Here is an 11,517-nt window from a genome sequence, read left to right on the forward strand (position 1 = left end):
TAGCAGAAGGAGAAAGAGAAGACTGAAGGTAACTTGCTCTTTCCCACTATGGTTTTTTTGTTTGTTTGTTTTGTTGTTGTTGTTGTTGTTTGTTTTTTGTTTTTCTTTTCTTTTCTTTTATCAGTCTGGGGAAATGATTACGTTCTCAAGGCCTACGTGAGTCTCTGTAGAGGCTCTAACGTTTTGAGATGTAATCCTATTCGTCTGGAACAAATGACAGGTGTGTCTATACAGGCACAAACAGGAATGTGGTATGACTTTTTTCCCTGTGCCTCTGCAGACTTGGGCATCCCCTAGCACATGTGGAATAGTGGCCCACCTATGGCAGCAACACTATTGAAAGCAGGTTCCTCCTCAAGAGTCCAATCGTTTCGCTTTATGTAAATTAAACTGGAAAATAACTGTACCATTTTGTGGAAATCTTCACGGTGGGATCTAAGGTACAGAAGCACGGAGGAGGAGGACAGGAAGGGAAGGAGACAGCCAAGGCTCCCTACCTATGAGCGCCTCCCATACGCAAGCTTTGTTTCCCCGCATGCTCAGTTCCCGGTCCCAGGTCTCCGGCCTTCGGAGCTTCATCCGCTGCCCGGCTCTGCTAGAATCCCACGGCCCGGGCAGGTGACTCCGAGAAAAGAGCTCAAGGGTGGGTGGGTACCTAGGAGAGCGAAGAATATACCTATCATTTCAAAGCTAGCAGAACATGGGACAGAGCCAACATCAGCCAGTCCCGTTCACAGCACTGTCTGCGCAAACTCACACTGCTGGACTGAGAGGGACCAGGAGTGGAGGAGGCGTAAACGAACCGGAAAGAGCACGCCGATGAGACGCGCCTGAAATACTGTGTCTCACCGGTAGCCGAGCAGGGCCTGGACGTGCTGGGCCGGCTCGTGGATGTGCAGCCGCTCTACCAGCTTCTTCAGAGTGAACCTCGGGGGGCTTTTCTTTTCTGGCACTGCATCGTAGGCGGCTTCAAACTGTGGAGACAGGGCTGGAGATGTGGCTCAGAGGTTAAGAGCACTGGCTGCTCTTCCAAAGGTCCTGAGTTCAATTCCCAGCAACCACGTGGTGGCTCAAAACCATCTATAATGTGATCTGGTGCCCTCTTCTGGTGTCCAGGTGTATGTGCAGGCAGAGCACTGTATACATAATAATAAATAAATATCTTAAAAAAAAACTGTGGAGACAGCCCCAAGTACCACACGGTTCAACTCACCCACGAACACAGGGCATCAGCAATAAAAGCTTACGAGTGCCGTGCCGTATCAGGAAGTAAAGCACACAGTGATCATATACCTGTGAGGGAATTTCACTTGTGTTCCACTCATACAAGACTGTTAGGGTGGGGTGACTGGGTTATAAAAACCAAGGTGGGGATGAGGACTGAATACATCCTCGTGTTCTCAGAGAAAAGGAGGCCAGTGTCACCTTCCACCTAAGCCTTACTTGTGCTGGCAATCGTTTGTTTTGAAAACTTTCAATGAGAGATTGTTCAGTCTCTCTGGTCTCCAAGAACACTGGCACACATGTGGTACACAGAACACACATGCAAGCAAAACACTCATACACATGAAACAAAGACATAGATTTTAAATGGAGTGGAGATGTTTTGTGACATTTTAAAATTCATTTATCCAACTGCATTTATTCATTTATCCAACTGTGAACAAAGTATAACACCAGAAAAAAAGTTCCCTCCCCCTTTTATTCCCTGAACCAAACTACACAATGACAACCGAGAACCCTCAGGGAAGTAAGTGTTGGAAGTTTTAAAACTGGTGGGCTTCTATGCCTAAATTCAAGTTCAGAAGGGATTGTGCATATAAACAGACAACTCCCAAGCAAGGAACTCACCGCGATCTGTTCACTTTTAAGGAGCCAAAGGCTCTTAGGAAAACATCTCCCCCTCTCTGATAATGGATATTCTGTCTTCTACAGGGACAGGAGAAAGCATTTCAAACAGGGAAGTAGAAGTCACCCATCCAGCACCCCTGAAGGAATATCTCTGCCAAATAGGAAGTGAGGTCACAGAGGTGACCCTGTTCTTTCTGGCCCTGAGCTCCACAGAGATCACCGGGACTTCTCTGGCTCCTTAGCTTTGTGGCTTATGAATATGTCATGTTTTGTATAGGAGGCCCCAGGCTCACCACTTTCCTTTGTCCCTCCCTCCGTCCCTCCCTCCCTCCCTCCCTTCCTGCCCCCCAGAGAAAAGAGGCTATGGGTGCCCAGGGCTGAGGCAAAGACTGACTTGAGGGCGGGGTGGCCGCCGGGCACGTCTCTTAGATCGGTGTTTCCGAGGATTATACTTAGCTAGCTGGTACTCATCAAACTGGGCAAACTTCTCCGTCATGGCAGCACGGAGGCAGGCGGGTAGTGGCACTGACTTCTCCTCATCTCCTTCTGCCAGGCTCTGTTGAGGACAAAAGAGATGAGCAGAAGGGAGACCCAACACCAGGCCCCCCAACACACACAGACACACACACACATACAGAGACACACATACACACAGAGACACACACACAGATACACACACACACACAGACACACTCACAGACACACAGACATACACACACAGAGATACACACACACACACACAGAGAGACACACACACACACAGAGACACACACACAGACACACACAGACACACAGACATACACACACAGATATACACACACACACACATAGAGACACACATACACACAGAGACACACACACAGACACACACACACAGATATACACACACAGACAGACACACACACACACACACAGAGACACACATACACACACAGACACACACAGAGACACACACACACAGACACACAGACATACACACACAGATACACACACACAGATACACACACACACACAGACACACACAGATACACACACACAGATCCTAGAGTTCCATGGGAACAAGAATAGAGTCCCGTGCCCAAACTTACATTTCTGTGCCCAAGGCAAGTCTGAGCTCATCGCCATCATTACTAAGAAAGTCCAGTGTCAGGTCAAGTTTTTCTCAAACTCTAGCCCAACCCCCATCCCACTCTTCTATTAGTTCACTGGACTCTCACAGAGAAAGCAAATCCCCTCCAGGCCCTTGACTGAGGAAACCAGAGAGAAGGCTAACCTCTCTGAAAACATATTCCATGAGCAAAGGGAGGGAATAAATCCCCCTTTGTGAAGGTGAAAAGCGCAGGCTACTAAACTCCATACCTGGTAGAACTCGGCTACCTGGATCCAATCTGAAGGCAGGTGAACAATGGCAGGGTAATACCGTCGCACATGTGGGCGGCAGGCTGGCAAGAAGGCAGCAACGGCCAAAACTGCATTGGCTACTTCCCGGATGTTAAGTTGCTGCCTAGCATACAAAGATGCCTAGGGAGGAGGACAGGAGAGATTGGCATGTTGGTCACTTACCCCATAGCTCCATGCTCCTAAACTCTCCTGCTTATTGACCCTGCCAGTATAAACCTTTTACTGAGCATGCCACAATGCCTACGAGATATAATCACTTGATCCACTGACCACCTTCTGCAGCAACCAGGCCCTGGCCTTGAGTACAAGACCCTTCATACTATCAAAAACTTACTGATTGCAACATTGATGTGTTGTAAAAAAGTTAAGACAGAGCCTGGGGCACTGGCAGACACCTGTAATCAGAGCACTGGGGGAGGCAGAGACAGGCGGATCTCTGTGAGTTCGAGGCCAGCCTAGTCTCACTGTGAGACAGGGACAACCAAGGCTACACAGAGAAACCCTGTCTCAGGAAAAAAAAAAAAAAGTTAAGACAGAAATAATGAGCCAATAACTACTTATGATCTTCCTGAAGGCAGTTTCTAAAATCTTTTTTGGTAACTTTCAGTCTTAGAATTATGCTAAATTATATATTTTTCAAAAAAGTTATTCACTATCATCTAGATTATTTCTTAGTAAAATAAAATACTATAACTTATAAAAAGAAAAAGGCACCGGGCGTGATGGCGCATGCCTTTAATCCCAGCACTCGGAGGCACAGGCAGGCGGATCGCTGTGAGTTCTAGGCCAGTGTGGTCTACAAAGCAAGTCCAGGATAGTCAAGGCTACGCAGAGAAACCCTGTCTCAAAAAAAACAAAAAGAAAAGAGAAAAAGAAAAAGGCTTCCCAAGAGTTCAAATTGCAGATTAAACCTGTCATCTTCCAAAGCCTCACAGAAAACATTTCCCCCATCCTAGTAACTTGTCAACTTAACACAGCATAGTATAGTCTGAGAGGAACCCCTCAGTTGAGGGCCTGCCTAGATCAGATTGGCCCATGGGCTTGTCTGGGGAAGATGGCCTTAGTTATTAGCTGACCAAGGAGGGCCCACCCACTGTGGTGGGGTTATCCCTGTGCAGGCCTTCCTGGACTGGATGAGAAAGCTAGCTAAAGAGTTGGAATTGAAGCTGGGTGTGGTGGCCCATGCCTTTAATCCCAGCCACTCTGGAGGCAGAGGCAGGTGGATCCCTGCGAGTTGAAGGCCAGCCTGGTCTACAAAGTGAGTCCACGATAGCCAAGGCTACACAGAGAAACCCTGTCTCAAAAAACCAAAAAAAAAAAAAAAAAAAAAAAAAGAGTTGGAATTGGTACAAATTAATGGTTGATCAGTATCTGAAACTTTTAATCTTGGCACAAAAATGCATGTATGTGTACACTGAAATGGCACATGTGCTGATGACCACAGTGTTTGTGATGGCTTACAGGTACAAACAATTCACTGTGAATTTGTAGCTTATGTAAGCTGTGGTGTATAGACTACCTTCCAACAACAGCAGGCTTCAGCTGTAGGCACCATTGTGAATGAATGCCATAATGCTGGCAAAATACTCCCCTCCCTTCCCATAAAAACCCAAGGTATAATCATGTGTGTGTGTGTGTGTGTGTGTGTGTGTGTGTGTGTGTGTGTGTGTGTGTGTAGATATGTGGGTGTGTAGATATATGAAATTGAGAATTGGTGTTTGAGTTAGTATCCTAATCTTCCCCCCAAGTAAGGAGGATTCACTGAGGCCTCTTTTTCCTCACTGGGCAACTTCTCTGAGGGCCGTAGCTGTTTCTGCTGAAGGAGGAAGTGACAAGGACTGAGCCTCAAGTGGGTTCTGGGAGACACTGTAGTAATGCTCTGTTTCTGGAACTAGCTAGCCAGATTAAACAGCGGTGCTGGTTCTCGGACGATTCTCTGAGCTGTACACGTGCTGTACAGCGTCTTGCTAGATTAGATGAAAGCAGAAGTGTTTTAAAAGGAAAGAGAGAAGGTAAGCATGAGTCTGTGCACGCTGGCAAGCGTGGGAGTGATGTGGAAGTCTGAGATTAAAAATAATAATACTAAAATCAAAAAAGAAAAATCTGCCAGGCGCAATGGCACACACTTTTAATCCCAGCACTCTGAAGGAAGAGTCAAGCATATCTCTGTGAGTTCAAGGCCAGCCTGATCTACAAAGCAGGTCCAGGATAGCCATGGCTACACAGAGAAACCCTGTCTAGAAAATTAAAAATAAAAATAAACAAACTCCTTTCTTTCCCTAAGTTGTTTTTGGTTAGAGTGACTTCTCACAGGAAAGGCATGAGCTGGAGCAAGCCTCCTCTCTGCTTCGGAAGCAACCGTTGCCACTCCACACACCCATGTTAGGGGAAGTGTCTTATTTACCTTTAGAACCGGATCCAAATTTCAATGTGTTAGTAAGACTCCCGCAGCCTGGCACTGTGCATGTAGCTGGTACCAACCAATCCTAGTCTCACCTTCCCCCACCCACCCACAGGACCCCAGGGACTAGGTCTCTTCTTGAGCTAACGTTCCTTGCACCTCTCCAGGGAGTCTGTTTCTGGCTCTTCACACCACACCCACTTTACAGTCTCCCCATTGGCCTCTTCTCCCGCTCCCTCATACTGTGGTACCTTCAGGATGAACTCAGGTTCCAAAGAGGCCAGTGCACTACAGACCTCGAGGATGGATACCCGGGTGGGGTCAAAGGCATCTTTTACATTCACATTGGAGGCCAGAGCAGAGCACAGTAGGGTCAAGAGAGCCATCTACGAATTGGGAAACACAGGAGAAGGGAGGAGTAAGTAAGATCTACACAGACCAACATGTGTAGTCAAGGACAGAGGAGCTGGGGAGATGGCTCAGTGGTTAAGAACACTTGCTGCTCTTGCAGAAGACCCAGGGTTAGTTCCTGGTACCCCAGATCCAGAGGGTGGAACACTTTTGGGGGAAGCAGGGAGCAGAGTGTCGGTTTGTAGCCCTAGAGAGAACTCACTATTAGAGAGGTTGGACGTGTGGATTAAAAAGTGGAATAAGAACAGGATCGTGTCTCCTCTGCCCTCTGCCCCCTGCCCCTGGATCATGTCCCCTCTGCCCCCTGCCCCCTGGATCATATCCCCCCTGCCCCCTGCCCCTGGATCATGTCCCCTCTGCCCCCTGCCCCCTGGATCATATCCCCCCTGCCCCCTGCCCCTGGATCGTGTCCCCTCTGCCCCCTGCCCCTGGATCGTGTCCCCCCTGCCCCCTCCTCTGCCCCTGGATCATGTTCCCTCTGTCCTCTGCCCCCTGCCCTCGGCCCCCTGTCCCCGCCCCCTGGGGAGGAGTCCTGGTTCTGGTCTCCATCCTCACTCATCCCTCCCAACTCTAGAAAGTTTACCTTCTTTTCCTGGAGGACCCAGTCGGTGCTTTCAGGATTCAGCACAGAGCACCCAGATGTGAGTTTTAGGCCCGGTGCCTCCACCTCTTCTTCCTCTCCCAAGCTTAGACTATACAAGGGCATTGGGACTTCTGCTCCGTCTTTCTCTGCCTGCGTTTCCTTTTCTTCTGAGACACACCACTGACCCTAGAAACAGCAGCCATTATAAACCACACCACGTACGCAGAGCCCTCACACAGAGGGGTCCAGAAGCGTCTCCCAGAGATATGAAAGGTCCATATCTCTAATCTAATAATCCCTCTCCCTTCACCCAACACTAATCAATCACATGTACTCTGTCCTCTCTCTAACTTGGCACTCTTTCTCTTTCTCTCTCCAGGCTGCTGAGGTTTTGCCCAGACACTCTGCCATCTTCTCCACTGCCATCCCATGATTAGCAGTCTGAGAGCCCAAGGCTCTCACACACCTTCTACGTGTACTGTTGTGCTTTCCGAGTCAGAAGAATGCCAAGCCCCGTATCCATCCCCCAGAAGCCCCTCGCTTCTTCCCTCACCACCACCTCCCTGATAGAGCTGTTGGAAGATTCGATGTCATGATCTATGCTTGACTCTACAAAGCTCTAAATCACGGCAATTGTACTTTGGACCAGACCCTTGTCAAGCACATTTTCACTGGTTTGATTTGAAAGACAGGGAAAAGTAAAAGCCCCAAAGGGATATTAGTTTTGCCTAAGGCTATATACTTTATAGTTAGCAGAGATAGCATAAGGTTCAGGGTAACTTTTCCCCAGGTACCCACAGAGGAAACGTGTTCCTGTCTGCTGACTCTGATCTATGTACCAAACGTGGAACTGGTTAGCACACTAGCGTACAAACAGATATAGTAGAAACACTACATATCTGACCGCCAAGGCACCCAGGTAAAACTCTGTTGTAACAACCATGCTGTCTTTCTTCTTGGCCAGAGGCTTTCTAGAGACAAGGACTATTTTTGAAATCCAGCATCTCTAGACATTTGATAAGACTAAAGAAATGTAGCTCAATGGCACATTGGGTTCCTCTGGGTTCCATTCTTAGAACTGCCCAAAAGAACCAAAACGCTGATACCAAAATTCTCCCCAAACACAGAGCATCAGAGGAGGAATCTAGGACACTAGTGACAACAACATACAACAAAAGGTTAGAGCCAAGATGAGCACCCAAAAACAATTACCAAAGCTACTTCCCGAGCTTGAGCTGTAGAGACAGATTCCAGGACCCTGGGACTGGTGGAAAAGTCTAGTTCCTCAGAGAAATGTGGAATCTTCGTGGTAGGAGGCTCAGGGAAGAGGCAGTTGCTAGTTTTCGGGCTACACAAATCAGCTTGCATCTTGTGAGGTAAGTGAAGACGCTGGAGCAAGGGGCTGGTAGATACAGTGGTCTCTGCAGTGGAGAGGGTAGCCAGACACTGGTTCTCCAAGGACAGGATGTTTGAGTGACGAGATATACGTCCACATAGCTTCTCTATGGACTGGAGGTCAGGGAGCGTGGCCAGGCACCGGTTCTCCAGGGAGAGGATGTCCGGGTGACGAGATATGTGTCCACATAGCTTCTCCATGGGCTGGAGGTCAGAGAGCATGGCCAGGCACCGGTTCTCCAGGGAGAGGATGTCTGGATGGACAGATGTGTGCCTGTGTCTTTTCTCCAGGGGCTGGAGGTCAGGGAGCATGGCCAGGCACCGGTTCTCCAGGGAGAGGATGCCTGGGTAGGTAGGCACACTCCCACAGAGTGTCTCCATAGCTGCAGGACCATCAACCTATGCCTAGAACGGAAGAAAAGGTGATGGGTTGTACTAGAAACACATCAACTCCATATCCATCTGTTTGTAGCAGTGACATGCAAAGAATAAACAGTGTCTCTATCTCTTTTTAAAATTTGATGATGATGACTGTGTGTGTTTATGTGTTGAGAGAGGGAGGGTGTGTCTGTAAGTTTGGGCACATGTATCACAGCATGTGTGACACTACAGGGTAACCCTTGGGAGCTGGGGACTAAACTCAGGTGGTCAGGATTGCACAGCAAGCACTTTTAGCCACAAAGCCATCTTGCTGGCCTTTCTTTTGGGGGATTCATCCAGGAAGAGTTGCAAGGGGACAAGATGGGGACAGGGAAAGCAAAATCTTAGAGGGAAAAGAAAGTCTGGTATGGTGGGGACCTGCATAGAATCAAAGCTTCAGAGGAGGACATAAGACCATTGAGGCAAGCCTGGGCTACAGAGCAAATTCCAGGTCCATGTGAGTTACACTGACACTCTTTCTCAAAAGAAAAAGTGTCCTGCCTATTCCCCTCCTGTCTCTGAACTACAAGAAAAAAAAGAGAGAGAGAGAAAAATAAGCAATATGGGCAAGCCTGGCACACACCTGTACTCCCAGAACTTGAGGCAGAGGCAGAAGGATCATAAGTTCAAGGTTAGCCTTGGCTACATAGCAAGTCAAAAGATCAAAGTCACCCTGGAACATAGGAGACTTTGTTCAAGGGGGGGGGGGTGTGAGTGAAGACAGGTCAGTTGATAAAGTATCCACATGAAAAATAAGGCCCAGTTGTTTATGACTATAATCCCAACACTGGGAAGTGGGTAGATTCTTACAGCAAGCTGGCCAGCCAGCCTGTCAAAAATCAGTTGGGAAGCAATAAAGACACCTGATGTGACCCTCTAGCCTCCAGGCTGGGGTACATACCTCTGCACATGCGCATAGCTTACATACACAAACATGTATACATACACACACACACCCCACAATAAGTAATAAGGGATATCAGAATTAATCCAAGATTTGCATGTATGGATGGGTTTTTGTTGTTGTTGTTTTGGTTTTTTGAGACAGGGTTTCTCTGTGTAACAACTCTAGCTGTCCTGAATCTCTCTCTGTAGACCAGGCTGGCTTTGAAGTATGTATGTATTGACACAAGATCTGGAACTACTATATAATTTAAGATACACTCTAACTCCCAGAGAGCCACCTGCCTCTGTCTCCTCAGTGTTAGTATTAAAGGCGTATACAATCACACCTGACACAGTCCAGGGTAACAAGCTCTCAACCTGGGTTGGTGGAGGCAGAGGGCAGGTAGGCAGTCTACAAAGTGAGTCCAGGACAGTCAAGGCTTTCTCAAAAAAACCAAAAATAAATAAATAAATAAATATTTTAGTTAACAGAAAAATAAAGACATGAAATTGTTTTTCCTCTCTAGAGTTTACGGAAATTCTGGTGAATTTCTGAAAACTCCCCCATGTTCCGGGGATGACAGGTATTGATAGTTTTATTCTAGCATTCAAACACTTTATGTTTACATACAAGTATGTATATCTGCCTCCACTTCTTACCTCCCGCCCCTTTTCTTTGGCTTTGCAACTGGGGCCATACTTGAAACGCTTTCCCGGTTTCAGGAAGACCTGCCCTGTTGTCACCTTAGTGTCCATCTCTGTTAAGCGTGATGGACAGTCCAGAGAGTTTCTGTTCCTAAAAGTGCTCACAACACCCCTCATTTGCGACAGTCACTCCCTCCTTCCAGGCGCTCTATGGCAACCCTGGGCCTCTATCTCCCTACCCTACCCGTCACGCCGCCCCAGCCAACCGGAAGGATTAAGGCGGCGCACTGCGCTCGCCCCGGAGGCCCTTTCCCGGGAGTCCAGCCACACAGGTCTCAGCCAGGGCTCTACCTGCGCTCAGGATTTGGAAAGCTGTTCGCAGTGAGGGGCGCGTTGGTTCTCCGCAACAGGGAGCAGAAAGCGACCTGGGTCAGCCAGTGGGAAAGTTGGAAGCAGAGAACTGAAAGGAAGCCAACACCCTGGGGAGGCGCAGAGCCCGTCTGGACAAGGGGAGGGGCCGGACAGTGACCTGGGCGGGGCTGAGGGCGGGACTGTAGCGCTTAGTATCTGCAAATACCAGCGTTGCGGGCTTGTGCTAACCACACTCAGTTTGATTTGTGCCATTTAGGGATTCATACTCGGGGCGAGGCCAAATTGACCAAGTGAGTTATATCCCCACCCAATAGAGTCATGTTCTGATGGTATTAAAAATCCCCCCAGAAGCTTATAGGCTAAAATCACGCCAACCTGTGAGATAGCTGTGGGAGGTGGTAAAACCTCAAAGTTTCTAATGAAAGGAAGTTAGGTCAGACCGCTGAGAGTGGTCCCTTGAAGGGTCTGAGAAAGTCAGGCCCCTTCTCTTCCTTTTGCTTACTTTCATCCACCTTGCCAAATCAAGGTAACTGTTCAGAGCCAATGAGACACACTGTCGTTTTCCGTTTAGTTCTCAAACCTCATATTTTCTTTATCTTCACATGCTTAGAGAACCACTCAAAAGTATTTCTTAGATTTATTTTAGATTTTTTTTTAGATTAATTTTCTTTTTAAGAACATCGACATGTGCGTCTGTGTAATAGCCCTGGCTGTCCTAGAAATCTCTTGAGCTCAGAGATCCACCTGCCTCTGCCTCCTGAATTCTGGGATTAAAGGCATGTACCACCATACCCGACTTTTTAAATTTTAGTTTGTGTGTATGCATACATACATGGCTGCCTCCTCCCACCAGGAAGGTTCCAGGCACCAAACTCTGTTGTCAGACCGAGCAGAAAGCCTTTAATAGCAGAGCCAGCTGGCAGGCCTGGGAAGCCCTTTCATAAAGACCCTTCCATCTACTAAAATTGCTTGCTGTAGTCCCTTTTACTTCCCACTCATTGTCCCCTCCACTATGACTCAACAAACCTCTGTCAGGGCAAAGCACAAACTTCAGGGATATAGAGGGTGTTGGGTTTAGGGAATTTCCAGCAATACCCTGGAGAGGCTAGACTTTGAACCAGGAAGGACAAACTCTGATAAGCCAGTCTGGAAT

At 47.9% G+C, this 11,517-nt stretch overlaps 1 protein-coding gene across 1 annotated transcript in view; it reads right to left on the bottom strand.

Annotated features, from left to right (window-relative positions):
- Tep1 (telomerase associated protein 1) overlaps window positions 1-10,490 on the bottom strand; it is a 48,870-nt gene extending 38,380 nt beyond the window's left edge. Inside the window, 9 exon segments of the mRNA XM_051142996.1 lie at window positions 498-655; window positions 850-974; window positions 1,852-1,929; window positions 2,246-2,407; window positions 3,211-3,372; window positions 5,905-6,039; window positions 6,648-6,833; window positions 7,860-8,447; window positions 10,344-10,490. Of these exon segments, the coding sequence (XP_050998953.1) occupies window positions 498-655; window positions 850-974; window positions 1,852-1,929; window positions 2,246-2,407; window positions 3,211-3,372; window positions 5,905-6,039; window positions 6,648-6,833; window positions 7,860-8,423 (1,570 nt within the window). The 5' untranslated portion in view covers window positions 8,424-8,447; window positions 10,344-10,490.
- Between the last annotated feature and the right edge of the window lie 1,027 nt (window positions 10,491-11,517).

The sequence above is a fragment of the Acomys russatus genome, chromosome 3 (genome assembly GCF_903995435.1).
Source record: "Acomys russatus chromosome 3, mAcoRus1.1, whole genome shotgun sequence".
NCBI classification, from domain to species: domain Eukaryota; kingdom Metazoa; phylum Chordata; class Mammalia; order Rodentia; family Muridae; genus Acomys; species Acomys russatus.